The following is a 15,074-nucleotide window of genomic DNA, read 5'->3' on the forward strand; positions in this document are numbered from 1 at the left end:
TGGGAGTTTGGGATTAGCAGATACAGAGTGGTATATACAGAATGGATAAACAACAAGGTCCTACTGTATAGCACAGGGAACTATATTCAATCCTGTGATAAACCATAATGGAAAAGAATATCAAGAAGAATGTATATATATGTATAAATGAGTCACTTTGCTATACAGCGGTAATTAACATAACTTTGTAATTCAACTATACTTCAATAAAAGATAAATTAAAAAAAAAAGAGTGTGGTACTGGCATAAAGACAGACACACAGACCAATGAAAGAGAACAGAGAGCTTAGAAATAAACCTGGCATGTCTGGTCAAATGATACTCGACAAGAATGCCAACACTATTCAAAGGGGAAAGGAAAGTCTTCAACAAATGGTGTTAGGAAAACTGGATATCCACATGCAAAAGAATTAGATTGGGCCCTTATCTTACACATCATACAAAAATTAACTCAAAATGTATCAAAACCTAACCATAAAAGATAAACCTATTTAAAAAAAACTTAGAAGAAAACACAGGGGAAAAGTTTCATGACACTGGATTCGGCAATGATTTCTTGGCTGTGACATAAAAAGCACAGGCAACAAAAGAAAAAAATAGGTAAACTGGATCTCATCAAAATTTAAAACCTTTTGTGCATCAAACGATACTATCAACAGAGTGAAAAGGCAACGCATGAAATGGGAGAATATATTTTCAAATCATAATATCTGATAAGGGACTTCTATCCTGAATATATAAAATACTCTTACAATTCAACAATAGAAAGACATATAACCCAATTAAAAAATGGGCAAAGGATTTCAATAGACTTTTCTCCAAAGATATAAAAACAGCCAATAAGTACATGAAAAGATACTAAACATCACTAGCCATTAGAGAAATGCAAATCAAAACCACAAGATACCATTTCACACCCATTAGGATGACTATTATTTAAAAAACAAAACAGAAAATAAGTGTTGGCAAGTTTATGGAAAAACTGGAATGCTTTACATTGTTGGTGGAAATGTAAAACGGTACAGCCACTGTGGAAAATGGTATGGCAGTTCCTCAAAAAATTAAACACAGAATTACCATATGATTCAGCAATTCCATTTCTGGGTATATATCCAAAGGAATTGAAAACAGGGACTCATATTTGTACACCAATGTTCATAGCAGTTTTATTCACAATAGCCAAAAGGTGGAAACAACCCAAGTGTCCATCGATGAATGTGGATAAAAATAATGTGATATATACATACAATGAATTTTATTCAGCCTTAAAAGGGAAGGAAATTCAGATGCAAGCTATCACATGGATGAACCTTGAAGACAGTATGTTAAGTGAAAATAAACCAGTCACAAAGAGACAAATATTGTATGATTCGACTTATGTGAAGTACCTAGAGTAGTCAAATTCATGGAGAAAGAAAGTAGAATGGTGGTTGCCAGGCGCTGGGGGAAGAGGAAATGAAGAGTTAACCGTTTAATGATTATGCAGTTTCAGTTTGAGAAGATGAAAAAATTCTGGAGATGGATGGTGGTGATGGCTGGGCAACAATGTGAATGTACTTAATGACACTGAACTATATATTTAAGAATGGTAAAAATGGTAAGTTTTATATTATATAAATTTACCACAACTTAAAAAAAAACAGCAAACATGGTACAAGAGAAGTTCTGAGTTGTTAACTTTTCGTTAGAATGCACTCCACACCCCACCCTCATCCCTTGAAGTTAATCCAGAGCAATGTTTATATCTGGCCACTCAAAATAATATGCTCATTTTGCAAGACAGACTCATTTGACAGGAATTACAATATCATATGTCAATGTTTGATGCATGTTTTCTGGGTAACCTAAACACTGACCAATTGCACTATCTCTACAGAGCCTGCCCTTACCCTAACATGCAGTCAGTGAGCCATCTCAGTCAAGTGACATTTAATAGGGTGCTCAGTCATTGTGTATGAGCAACAGAAGAAAAGGATGAGTTATTGTCCTAAAGTTGCAGAGAGAAAAACAGAACACATAAGCCTTCCCATGAACTAGGGTTGCCAGATTTAGCAAATAAAAATACAGGACACCCTGCTGTTTATCTGAAATTCAAATTTACCTTGGCATTCTGTATTTTATCTGGCAACACTCTGAAGTATTGGAAGTGAAGAAAAAAATAAATCAAACAATCCAGAGTGTTTTGGGGCTACTGAGGTCTTAACAGGGATCCTAGACAGGGAAAAGTAGAAAAGCCCATTAAAAACATACTGGTTAACAAAAAAAAAAAGTACTGGTCTCCAGATACCATGCCCCTGCTTAATTCAGCTCAGGAGCTCTTTCCTGCTTTCAGTATCACTTTGTAAAGTTACAAAGATAAGTCAGAGAATGGTAGAAAGAAAAAGTAAAGAAGGATAAATCAAAGCTAGAAATGGGTGAGAACATACCCAGCTTCCAGTTAGGCAGGCCTTGCCTCAAAAAGGAACCTTAAACATTTAACAAAAAGGAACCTTAAACACTTAACATAAAAATCAGAGGAAATCAGATTCTGACCTGGCTCAAAGCAGAAAAGAAACAATGATGGTGAGTGTGTTATAGTCATACAGTAGAAGGGACACGGGTAGCAGAACACCAGAGAGAGTGGTGGGATCTCCCCTCTCCCCTAAACCGTATCACTGCTTAATTTCCATGGAGCCTGCTAAGAAACTCCAGTCACTATTTTACCTACTAATATGCTGAGCCCCAGTGACAATAATGCCACTATTAGTCAGGCAACTACTTAGCTTATAAACTCCCGCAGCTTGCCAGCCATTGTTTCATCACTCAGCAATATCATCCACTTCCCCACGGAACCGGGGCCAAAACTGAGGTCGCCGAACCCTGTCTTAGCTTCAGGAAACTGAATCTGTTCAGGTCATCCTCTTAGGAATCAACAAAAACAGGTTTCAGGCTTTCTGTTCTTTGAGAATCCCATCTTTAAAAGGCCTGTGTTCTTGTTTATTATTGACACTGTTCACATAGCAGTAACCCCTGCCTGATTCTGGTCTACTGAGATATAAATGGCCCATATGACCTGATCATACTTCAGTAGTATTTAGGAATCTTTCATATTTCTCACACTAGGCCAGCCTGGGATGTCTACCCCTCCAGTGGAGGAAAGGGGAGGGGAGGTATCCAGGAGCTAAAAGGGTAAAATAACTGAGGTCATTCCTCCAACCTGTCCTGAAGCACTAGCTGACCAGCTACACTGAGTAAGGTTTAAAGACTGTGGCTAGCCTCCACAGTTCTTCTTTAGAGGGAGCAGTTAGTCGCTAGGGCAAGAGGAGGGGCGTCACCTGGGTAAAGCTCTTTCAAGATTATCTGGGCAGCCTCTGAGGCACACTGACCAATAAAAATTTCTGCAGCCTTGGCCCTGACTTTTTTTTTTTTTTTTGTAAACAGAACATAAAGGGAAATCAGCTGATAAATAGAAGCTTCTATGTAAATGACATTAGATGCATGAATTGAGACTGAATATGTTCAGTTCTATGCTCCCAACATAAGCACCACAAGTAATCCCCTAGATGCCCTTCCTTTTTTCCCACTTCATGTAACTAGTGACGTTTTTCCCACTAAAGCACTCTGCCTCACAGCCTCTGCATTGGTCTCATTCATTCACCCACCCATTAAATATTTACTGAGTGCTACCATGTGCCAAGCACTGTGCTGGGCGCTGGAGATACAAATTAATAATGTACGGTCCTTGCCTCCAGGGCAGTCCCATGGTGTCCTCAGGGCCAGCCTGGTAATCCCAAGCCAACTCTGGGCAACGGGAACACGGTGCCCTTTGCAACAGGTAAGAGCGGTAGCAGGGGACTGGCAAACTGCCAGTCCAAAGGTTTTCCCAAGGTAAAATGGGATGTGAGAGCGATCCCAGCCCGGCTCAGGCAGACACCAAGTTGGGAAGCAGGGGCCAAAGGGGCGGAGGGCGCAAAGGACCCGGTTGTGCGGAGGACCCCGCCGCAGTCGCCGGGCTGAGTGCTAAGCGGCCGCGCTACCCCAGAGCCGTCACTGGAGATGTGGGTACAACGATGACTACTGGGCGCGAGTCAGCTGAGGGGGTGTCTCCGAAGGGACACTTTGAGGAGACAGTTGGGGTGGATCTGGGGTGACGCCCAAAAGGATGGTTGGTCCTGGGTGTTTGAGGGTTCGGTGGATGGCAGAGCTGAAGGGTCAGGACAGGACTGAAGACGAGGTCGGTCCAGAGGGTCGAGGAAGACCGGAGGGTGAGGTTGCGGCGACGAGGGGGAAGGGCGGAAGGGAAGGGGCGCTAAGGGTTGGATAGGTGGGCAAACTGAGGGCTTTTCTCCTAAGGGATCATTTGGAACGCGAGGGCAGTGGGTCTCCGGGACTTCTTCCGATCCCGAAGAGACGTCCTACCTGGTTTCTCGCCTCAGTTTAGTCCTACGGCGTAGGCGGCGGCGTAGTCTCGCGCCCTGCAGGGGTCGTGTTGCAGCCTGGACCAGCAGGCGCCCCCCTTCTCTCAGACAGCTTGGTAACGTCCGGTCCCCCCTGCAGCTGTGGCGCCGATGGACGGATCTGAATTGCCTTCATGCCGCCCCTCAGGACGGCCAGTGGTTCGGTCCGCTGTGGGCCAGCGGGTGCTCGCCCACCTCCCCGCTCCTGCGGCTATGAGCGCAGCGAGTCACGCGCAGTGCTTTCCCGCGAGGGGAGCGAGCGGCGAGGCTTCAGCCGTGGCCCCGCCTTCTGCGGCGGCGCCCCGCCCCTTCGGGGGTGGTGCCGGGCTAAGCGGGCTGGGGTGTACTGGAACCCGGAGAACCCTCGCCCGCAGCCTAATTGCCCTGTGGAAGGCAGGTACATTTGCGCATCCACCTTAGCCTAATGCCGCGATTCTCTGCCCGACACCGCAGTAGAACCTCTTGGGAAAAACAGAAAAACAAAACTAAAGCCTGACCTCAGCCGAGACCAGTTGAACTGGAAGCACGGGTAGGGTGGAGTAGGGGTGGGATGGTGCCCAGCCTTGATATTTTTAAAAGCACCGCATGCGTAGCCAGGGTTAAAAAGCCCGGTAAAACCTAGAACGGACAAAAACTGTCTCCTTTGGCTAAAAATTTAGTCAGGCTTTTCTGGGTCTGCCCTGGACTTAGGTTGACTTTGGGCTTTCCTCTTTGTCCTTGTAGAATCCAGTTTGAGCAAGGATCTCACTAAATCAGTTTATTGGAAGTTCTCTGCCCTTGGTATCTGACCATCCTTGGTGTCTTATCACCTTGGCCTGCCTTCAGCACGAATTCTGTTGAGTTGGTCTACCAAGAATCCCCCTTACCCCTGATGTTTCTTCTTAGTAACTGCTATGATCATGTCCCTCCAAAATTCAGATGTTGAAATCCTAACCCCCAAAGATTAGTAGGTGGGGCCTTCGGGAGGTGATTAGGTCATGAGGAGCTCTCATGATTAGGATTAATAGTTTTATAGAAGAGATCTCACAGAACTCCCTAGCCCAGTCCTCCAGGTGAGGAAATCTGTGACAAGAGAGCACTTAGCAACCATGCTGGCACCTTGATCTCAGACTTACAGCCTCCAGAACTGTGAGAAATTTGTTTATAAGCTACTCAGTCTGTGTTGTTTTTTGTTTGTTTCCTTGTTTTGTTTGGCCGCGTCGTGGGGCATGCAGGATCTTTGTCCCCAACCAGGGACCGAACCCGTGACCCCTGCATTTGGAGCACAGAATCTTAACCACTGGACCACCAGTGAAGTCCCTATGGTGTTTTATTATAGCAGCCAGAGCAGATTAAGGCTGTAATTTTCCACCCACTGACCCCTACCCTGCTCCTTGGCTAATAAATTACCACTTGTCTTTGTTGGGGTCTGAGCTGAACTCAATCTCTCCCCCACTGCAGCACCCATTGCAGTGGTTCCTATAGCTACTTCATGGTCCCTGCCCACCTCAGCCCCCGTAAATAATATCTGCCTTACCATCTTTAACAAGTGTCATGAATAATTTTTACTTTAACGGAACTCATGCACTTCCTGCTCCTAGGCAGGGTGTATGTGGGACATTGAGGATTGTGTTGTCTTCTTCTTCTATCCAAAGAGGGGTGGGGACAGGTGGTCATTCAACAAATAGTTATTAGAACCTCACTAGGTTCCATCCTCTGTGAAAGAGTTGAGACTGAGACCCTGTGCTCTTCCAAGACCCAGGCTTGTTGGGTCAAGGAAGCAGATAAATGTCATACTGTGTAATGCATCCTCAGGCTTCACAGAAGGCATGTGAGCTGAGCTTGGAAAAATGAGTGGGAGGTAAAGGGTGTAAAGGAATCAGCATGTGCAAAAGAACAGAGGGGCAAAACAACTGATATGATTGAGATGTGGGACGTGATGGAGAGAGCACAGCAGAGATGGTCAGGGGTGTGATAATGAAGAGCCTTCCATGACATGCTAAGGAGTTGGGACTCATCCAGCAAGCAGTGGAGAGACACTTTATGTGAAGGCAGGAATGGTAAATCAAATATGAATTTTCGAACTACAATTCTGGGGGCAAAGTGGAGAGGGCTAGGACCAGCCAGGGAGACCAATGGAAAACTGGATGTTTGTGCAGTTAAATGGTGCAGGGTGGGGACTTAGCCTAAACTAGGCCAATTGGAATCCCTTCCCTGAAAATTTGGATTTGGGGAAGAGAGAATTACACCCTTACTCATTGTTAGACTTATAATGGAAATTTGAGAGTGCCGAGTGACCATCTTTTACTTGTCAAATGGCCTGAGTAGCAGAGAAAACCAGTTTGCTGAGAAGTATCAATCTGTTGCCTAGACAGGAGTCAAGTCTAGACACAAAGAGACTACTCCCCAGCAGCTGGTTCTGCTTCTTACTGAGGCGAGCTTGATTGTTGCCCTAGGTTGATGGCATATCCTTCTATCCATTCATATAGTCTCATTTTTGGCTTCAGCAAGTGGGGGTTACTTCCCGTTATTTGTGTTAAGGGATAATTTTTCAAAAAGGTAAAATCATGGGGCTTCCCTGGTGGCGCAGTGGTTGAGAGTCCGCCTGCCGATGCAGGGGACATGGGATCGTGCCCGGGTCTGGGAAGATCCCACATGCCGCGGAGCGGCTGGGCCCGTGAGCCATGGCCGCTGAGCCTGCGCGTCCGGAGCCTGTGCTCCGCAACGGGAGGGGCCACAGCAGAGAGAGGCCCGCGTACCAAAAAAAAAAAAAGGTAAAATCATGAATCTTATACAAATATAAAATAAATCTATATTAAACTCACTAATTAATGAGAGAACCAGTAAGACACTAAGACTGGTTCACATGAGTATTTGACTTTTAGAAATGTAAATTCTCTACCAGACAAAATTAATTTGCATCACTGGGAATAGGAATTATTTGCATTGTTATGGGCAAAAATATTTTGCATTATTATCAGTATTTGAACAGATTTGAACTTAAGAAATCTCACTCTAGTTGGAATGTAGGTATTGAATTAGAGGAAAGTAAAGAGACCAGTTAGGAGACTGTGGTAATTATGATGAGAAATGGGAGGGTCTGAATTAGGACAGTGGCTGAGGGGTTAGATAAGAGGAGATAGATCTAAGAGAGATTAAGGGTATAGACTCTATAGCAGTGGTCCCCAACCTTTTTGGCAACAGGAACCAGTTTCATAGAAGACAGTTTTTCCACGGATGGGGGTGAAGATGGTTCAGGCGGTAATATGAGCGATGGGGAGCGGCAGATGAAGCTTTGCTCGCTTGCCCACCACTCACCTCCTGCTGTGTGGCCTGGTTCCTAACAGGCCGCAGACCGGTACCGGTCTGCAGGCCGGGGGTTGGGGACCCCTGATCTATAGGACATAATGATTAATGTGTCATTGGCGGGTGGGGGTAAAGTAGAGTGAATAGTCTAGCATGACTCTCAGGATCCTCCAAACGCTGAGTTTTCTCCAAAACTCTTTGTACATATCTTAGAAGATTTGGAGCTAGAATTACAGGGAAATGTTGGGGCTAGGACAGTGCTCCCTTGTTTCTCTGTTTCTGGCAGTGGTAAATATGGTTATTTCCCCCACAGTTTCTTATAGAAAAAGATGTTAAGGATGAGCCAAATGGTCCCGTGACCTCTCCCTGTTCCTGAGAAGCTGTAGATGAGGAACAAGTATAAGCGTATGTAAGTTGGAATCACCTCTCTGTTTTTGCTACTGGCAGCTATCTCATCTAGCTCAAGTGAAAAGATCTCATCACCAACTCAACTTCAGAAAACCCCTCACGGGGTGCTCTCCTGGAATGAAACAGTGTCTTGTCTGTTTCCCTTTGGACATCTGCTTTATTCTTCTCTCTATAGACTAGACACATTGGCGTACTTATCTTCATACTTATAGTAAGTCATGGCCACTTTAAAACGGAGGCCTCTCTTCCTGAAACTATGACCTTTTAGTAACTATTCTCATCACTGACTTAGTTTCTTGGAATTCTAATTCCCAGAGAGAGCAGGTATATTGGGATTATATATCCACTCTTCACCAGTTGTGGCTGGGAGTAGTGGAGTCAACTGGCACAAATATGGGACGACCTAGACCCACCCCATCATCAGGAGCTGTGTGGGAAGAGTCAGTAATCTATGGATTTAGCACCATTGAGTAAGTCAATGGGCTCATTTGATAAACCAGTACCTGCATCTTCTGTAGCCCACCCACAAAGTCCTTTGGTTTTATCTTCAAAATATATCCTCTATTCATCCACTTATTTTTACACTGCTTCCACCCTAGTCTAAGCCACCACCATTCCATGCCTAGACAACTGTAACTGCCTCCTAAATAGTCTCCCTGATGTCACTTTTGCACTTCTATTGCCCGTAGAATAGCCTGACCAATCTTTTCAAACTGGCCTTAAAGCCCTCCACTGCTTCTCATCAGACCTATCTAACCACACTCCCCTTTGCTCACCATGTTTTGTCCACATTAGGCTTCTGTTTCTTATATACAAAGCTTGCTCCTGTCTTCAGGACTTTACACTACTTACTCTGCCTGGAATGTCTTTCCATTAGATTTTTGCAAAGCTAGATCCTTCTAGTCACTTAAGTTTCATGTCACATGTTATTTCCTCAGAAAGTCCTTTTCTGACTACCAAATATAAAATTAGCTACCCCTCCCCCCTCACAGCCTCTCACTGTTAAAGCAGCTGTTGCAGTATCTTCATAGCACTTATTATCTGAATGATCTTGTTTACTTTGACATTGGCTCTTCTACTAGAACATAAGCTTCATGGTAGCAGAAACCTTTTCTGTTGTCTTTCACTGTATTGGCAGCATCTAGAACAGTGCCCAGACATGGTAGATGCTCAATAAATATTTGTTGTATATGGGTGAATGTGATGAAAGGGAGTGTGTGTGTGTGTGTGTGTGTGTGTGTAATTGGAACCTTGAAAGAATGGAATTTGTGGGGTCAGTTTAACTATAAAACCATTTTATTTTGTTTTCTACTCTTTTAACCTATTTATGAGACTTTTACTTCATGAATTTTCTGGTCAATTTTAGGTAGCAATCAGTACTTGTTACTTTAAGTGTCACTTGAATAATTAAGATGTCCACACTAATGAAATTATTTTTTAAACTTCTTACTTTAAAATTAAAGCGTTTCCCATCTCTCAGCTTGGCCCTATTGCAGGTGGCCATGTTCAGTGGGGCTTAGTAGATGTCTATCATTTCCCACTATCTCTTTCCCATGCCCCAGTTTGCTAATCTTCTTTCTCCAGGGTTTGAGCAGGGTGGAGGGAGAAGAAGGTTCTTACTTGACTAATACTGTCATAAACTAGTTTTAGTGTTTGGCAGGTATCTAAACCTGACAGGAAATTGGGTGTCAGTGAAGGCTCCCAGAGGAAGTGACCAAAGCCGCTGAGATTGAAGATCAGATACACATTAGCTAGATAAAGGAAAGAATATATTCTAAGAGGAGAGAACAGAAAGGGCCAAGGCACAGTGGTTTCTGAAGATAATGGAACCTTTGGGGAATTGCAAATAATTTAGTGTGTGCAGCAGAAAGTGGCGATGAAGCTGGGGAGGTAGGCAGCACCAAGGCAGGAAAGCTATGATGATTCACTAAAGGACTTTAAACTGGCAAATGACATGATCTGATTTGTATTTTTGAAAAATCACTCTCTGTGGTGTGGATCATGGATTGGAAAGAAGCACAATCAAAGGCAGGGAGACCTGAGAGGAGGATGTTGGCATAATCTAGGCAAGAAAAATGAAATCAATGGGATTGGGAACAAATAGGAAGAGAAAGACTTGAAGACATTTCTAAGACAGAGTATATGGAACTTGGTAACAGAATGGATTGGATTAGAGGAATGGAAGGGAGCTGTCCAGAAAGACTTCCAGTTTTTTGGTTTGAGCTACTGCGTGGTAGTGCTATTCAGGGAAACAAGAAAAATAGTCAAAGAAGCAGATTTAAATATTCTTTCATTTTATTTGTTCACTTATTCAGTAGACATTTATTAAAGGCCCATTATATGTTATGAATAGATAAGTAAATCAATGATTACAATGCCCTGTGATAAGTGTCACCGACAGAGGTATACACAGGGGAGCAATTGAATAAATAGGACAGATATATAAAAGTCACACTGAGGAATTAGGGTAAGCTCTTGCAGGAGACAATGCCTAATCTGAGTTTTTAAAAAATTGAGGTAAAATTCTCATAACATAAAACATTCTCATAACCCTTTTTAAGTATACGGTTCACGGGCACTTAGTACATTCACAATGTTGTTCAACCATCACCTCTACTTAGTTCCAAATATTCCGAGTTTTGAAGGGTGACTAGGAATTTGCTTGATGAAGAAGGGGGTGAGGGAAAGCATTTTAGGATATGAGAACAGCATGCTTGACCACATGAAGACCAGAAATAGCATGACTGGAGTGAATGCAGATGGGGGAGAAGTAGAAGACAAGACTAGAGAGGGCCTAATAATAATGTGTTCATATTTTACCTTGATCCTGAAGGCGTGCAAAATTCTTAAAGGGTGCTGAGCTGGGGCTTGACATGATCAAGTTTGCAGTTCAGAAAGATAACTCTGGAAATGGTACTGGTGATACTTTAGATAGGGGAAAGCCAGGAAGATGAGAGGGGAGATTTTATGCAGTAGTCCAGGTCAGAGATGATCAAAGTCTAAACGAGGACAATGGTAGTAATAATGGAGGGAACTGAAAACAGGACATGATGAAGATGCTGAATTTATATTACTTGATGACATATTAGACATTAGACTATATAGGAAGAGTATTGTATGATTCCCATCATTCTGCTTTGGGTGAATGGGATGATGGTAGTGACATCCTGGGGTGAAATTTTGGGGGAAAATGTTTAATACGGGTTGGTGAGTTTCCTGAGATTCAACTAAGTGAAGGGTCTTAGAGTCAGTTTAATAAATGGATCTGGATCTCAGAAGAGAGATCTAGGATAGAGAGAGAGTTGAGAATCTTCTTTCTATTGGTAAATAAAGTCATGAGATTAGAAGTTGTCACTCAGGAAAAGTGTACAAAGAAAATGAGCAGAGAACCTAGGGCTGAGCTTTGGGAACTAATATTTAAGGTGTGCAAAGAGGATAGAGCTATATGGTTAAAAGATGTGGTCATACTGAGGCCAAGATAGAGTTTAGGAGCAGGGGGAAAAACTGGAATGGAAGTGAAAACATAGTTGGTGGGGGGAGGGAAATATTGGTCTCATTCAAAAGGGGTCTATAGACCAATGATATTGCTTGGCCTAAGTTATTATCACTGGGGCCCTAACAGACAATACAAAATCTCTCTACTCGAAAATCAGCAATTTATTACTTATCTATAAACTTGTTAGAAGCAATTTCCCAAGTACATACAATTTCTTCTCAAAATAATTTTATGGAATGAAGACAAATGTTCACCAATCATGGCTTATGTCCCTCAAGAAAAGATTTTTTTAAATCCCCTGCAGTCTCCCCCTCCCAGTTCTGAGGCCTGAAAAGGTATCAGTTCTTGGGTCAAAGGGGTCAAAGAGAAGAGAAGGTGGCAAAATCTTGAGCTGTCCTATCAAGGCAGGAACCACCTCCATTCTTTCTTTGGTCCAGAAACTCTCCTTTAACTTCTTATGACCAACTTTTCATAGCTGCCTCTTCCTTTTGCTACCCAGGCCCTGAATCCCTCAGATAAACCTGAGAAGGGTACCTGGGTGAATATGTTTGTGGGGAGCCCTGGCAAAATTTATGGTTGCTCTGGGTATGGGAAATAGGGCCCAAACTAAGATTCTTAGGTCCTATTTTCTTTTCCCTTCCCCACATTCCCCCTCTTCACACATTATTTCCACATTTGCTTGTATGGATTAAAACTTGGAAGGGTTGGTAGAGGGAGGCCTGACATTGCTTTTTCTTGAAATGCTGTAACTCTGACAGATGTCTGGGGGCCCTTTACCTTTCCTTGCCTTACCTGGGCATAGCCTTCTAGGGAATGAAGAGGCTGAGCCCCTGGAGTGAGAGTGGAAGAACAGGTTTATGCTGGTTTCCAGGGACTCTAATCTCTCCCTATTAAGTTGTGTGAATACAAGGGAGGAAGAGCAATGACTGACTCCTTTAGGGCTTCTGTAAAGGCCTCTACTTTTTAAAAGGAAAGCTGTTTTTCTTGGACATTTTGGCCCTCATTGTCTTGCCGGAAGTGATGAGGGCCCCAAAGCCCTGTTTGTGGGAGAACGCATAGGCAGAACGTTGAGAGCTTGCATGTTTCCATTTGGTCCGGCTTGGGTGTGGCAGTGGATGTCTCATGCAATGATGAATTCTGTCAATAATCTAAAGCCAAAGCATGGGGGACAGGGTTTTTATCCACAGAAGCAAAGGCAAAGAGGGTCATGAATTATATCTGGGTAGATTCCCTGTTCCACTCACCTTGTCCACACTGACGGGCCAAAATAGTGGTTTGAGAAATTGGTACCCAATCACAGGCAACATACAGAGGACCACACTGAGGACAATACCCAGCCACATTTGCGGCAGGTTCAGAGTGTTCCTGGCCACACCTGTAAACAATGAGCCAGAAGGGAAAGGCAGAACCAGAGCCTAGAGGAAGGGGGCTGTCAGCCAGAACTTAGGTCTGTCTCTTCGGTCCAAAGAAAGAAGTTATTGATTTGGAGACAGTTAGTCTCCTGAGAAATAATATAAATGTGAAAGGATTGCACTGAGGTTAGGTCCTTGGTGCAGCCAAAGTCACTGTGAATTCACATGCCTTTGTCTCCCTCTAAAGGCCGGGCAGGGCAGGAGAGGTGGGGGTAGGTTATAGGAATCCTAGAGCATTGGCCTGGACACAAAAATGCGATAGAGGGTTTTGGAAGGGAAAAATGAGTGGCTTGACAGGAGGTAGAAGCCAGCTACATCTACACGTCTACTCTGTCTGTATTTTGTCCTCATCACAGTGGAGATGAGAGAGAGGGAAATTAATGTGGGAGATAAGAAGGCAGTATGCCACAGTAGAAAGGACATTGGACTGGGAACCAGGAGACCTAGATTTGAGTCATTTTTTAAAAACCTCCCGTCTCTAAAATGGTGTAATAATCCTTGCCCTGTCTGTCTCACAGGATGCTTGTAGAGACCAAATTAGGTAAGAAGCTTAAAAATGTCTTAGAGACTCTAATGAGGTAAAATATTTCACCTAGCTAGATTTTGAGTCCTTTTAGGGCTGAGACCATGTCATAATCATATATATATATGAGATATATATATATATATATATATGATATATATATATATATATGATATATATATATATGACAGAGCCTAACACATAGTAATAGCTGCTCAGTAAACATTTATTAAACAAATGTACTTGGTTCACACTACCACCCCCAGCCCCAGCCCCTTGCCACAGACTGGGCAGAATCTTACCTAGGAACTGGAAGATGTTGGGGAACATTAGGCACAAGCCATCACTGTACAGGAAGAATAAGATGCAAAAGTAGAAGCCCAGGCTACCCCAGGTGAAGATGTGGCTTATCATTGTCCAGTAGGTTGTCTCCAGGGCAATCTGAAAAGCACCCTCTTATGTTCATTAGTCTACAACCTGGGACCTGTCAGCCACCTCCCTTCTCCAATTTTGTAAAGGAGGATGCTCCCTTCCCACCTTCCTTCCCTCCTTCCCTTCCTCTCTTCCGGACAGGCTCCCCACCCAATCCCCTTACCCCACCACTGGCCACACCTGCACTGTGACCACGCAGAGCAAGGAGGTCTGCACTATCATGGAGAAGGACTGGTAATCGGAGATTTCCTTCCCATCACTGCGCACTGAATTGTAAACGGTCCCCATAGGGATAAAGAACAACACTAAGGAACTGTAGATCCCATGCATCAAACACTTCACAAATTCCTTCTTGTTGAAATAGAGGTTGTGCTGGCCTGGCTCATACAGCTCTGGGAAACGTAGGCTCCATGTTTCATTCACATCCTGGAAGCACCAGAGGGTAAGAAGGAAGGCTCAGGGTCTCTCCATAGAAGATCCCATTTCTAACAGACTAGAGGCTTCTCCCCTTACTGAGTCTGCTGTTAGGCTGCCTAGGAGTTTCCTCATGGATTACTTGAGAAGTGGAACCAGAGAACAGAGCAGTGACCACAGACCCTTCCTAAAGTCCTACTCTCCAGGCAAGGATATACGTGGTGGAAGAAAGCTAGAAGGGCAAGATGTGGAGTTAAGAAAGGGGGCAATTAGGATTGGGAATAGCTGAAGGGAGGACTGGAGCTTGGGATGGGGAAGGCAGTTGGGACATGAGTCCCCAGTTTTAAGTGTTCCTTTAGTTGAGTATCCTTTGTGTCAAAAGCCAGTTGGAAGAAAGTGGGAAGCCAATGGAGACAAGTTAGTCCCTTAGAGGTATCTGTGTTCTGTGATGCTGCTCCCATTCCCATAGCTACTGGGAATTCAGGTGAGGGAATTCTCTGCGTGGATGACATTGGATCATCTTTATCTGCTAAATCCGAAATTTTGGATAACAAAGCTGGAGGCTTGTTTTGAGATGTTGTGGATCCCTAGAGTTAGACCATTGAAGCTGGATAGGACTGTTGAACGACATAATTCACCCCCCTTGTTGCTCTGAGGCTGTCAGCTAC

General features: G+C 43.8%; 2 protein-coding genes across 4 annotated transcripts in view; both read right to left on the bottom strand.

Annotated features, from left to right (window-relative positions):
* RUSC2 (RUN and SH3 domain containing 2) overlaps positions 1-4,945 on the bottom strand; it is a 59,811-nt gene extending 54,866 nt beyond the window's left edge. Inside the window, exon 1 of one of the 2 annotated variants that reach the window (XM_027105579.1) lies at positions 4,399-4,945. The gene's annotated coding sequence lies outside the window, so the exon portion shown is untranslated. The remainder of the gene's footprint in view (positions 1-4,398) is intronic. The other variant, XM_027105584.1, reaches the window with a different exon arrangement.
* Positions 4,946-11,768: 6,823 nt separating this feature from the next.
* LOC113619986 (phospholipid-transporting ATPase FetA-like) overlaps positions 11,769-15,074 on the bottom strand; it is a 73,950-nt gene continuing 70,644 nt past the window's right edge. For both annotated transcript variants that reach the window (XM_027105585.1, XM_027105586.1), the window contains 4 exons: positions 14,173-14,418; positions 13,863-14,001; positions 12,870-13,000; positions 11,769-12,773 (listed from right to left, as the gene is read on the bottom strand). In XM_027105585.1, the coding sequence (XP_026961386.1) occupies positions 12,582-12,773; positions 12,870-13,000; positions 13,863-14,001; positions 14,173-14,418 (708 nt within the window). In that variant the 3' untranslated portion in view covers positions 11,769-12,581. The remainder of the gene's footprint in view (positions 12,774-12,869; positions 13,001-13,862; positions 14,002-14,172; positions 14,419-15,074) is intronic.

The sequence above is a fragment of the Aethalodelphis obliquidens genome, unplaced genomic scaffold (assembly GCF_003676395.1).
Source record: "Aethalodelphis obliquidens isolate GAN/ISIS:26980383/991018 unplaced genomic scaffold, ASM367639v1 scaffold7, whole genome shotgun sequence".
NCBI lineage: Eukaryota > Metazoa > Chordata > Mammalia > Artiodactyla > Delphinidae > Aethalodelphis > Aethalodelphis obliquidens.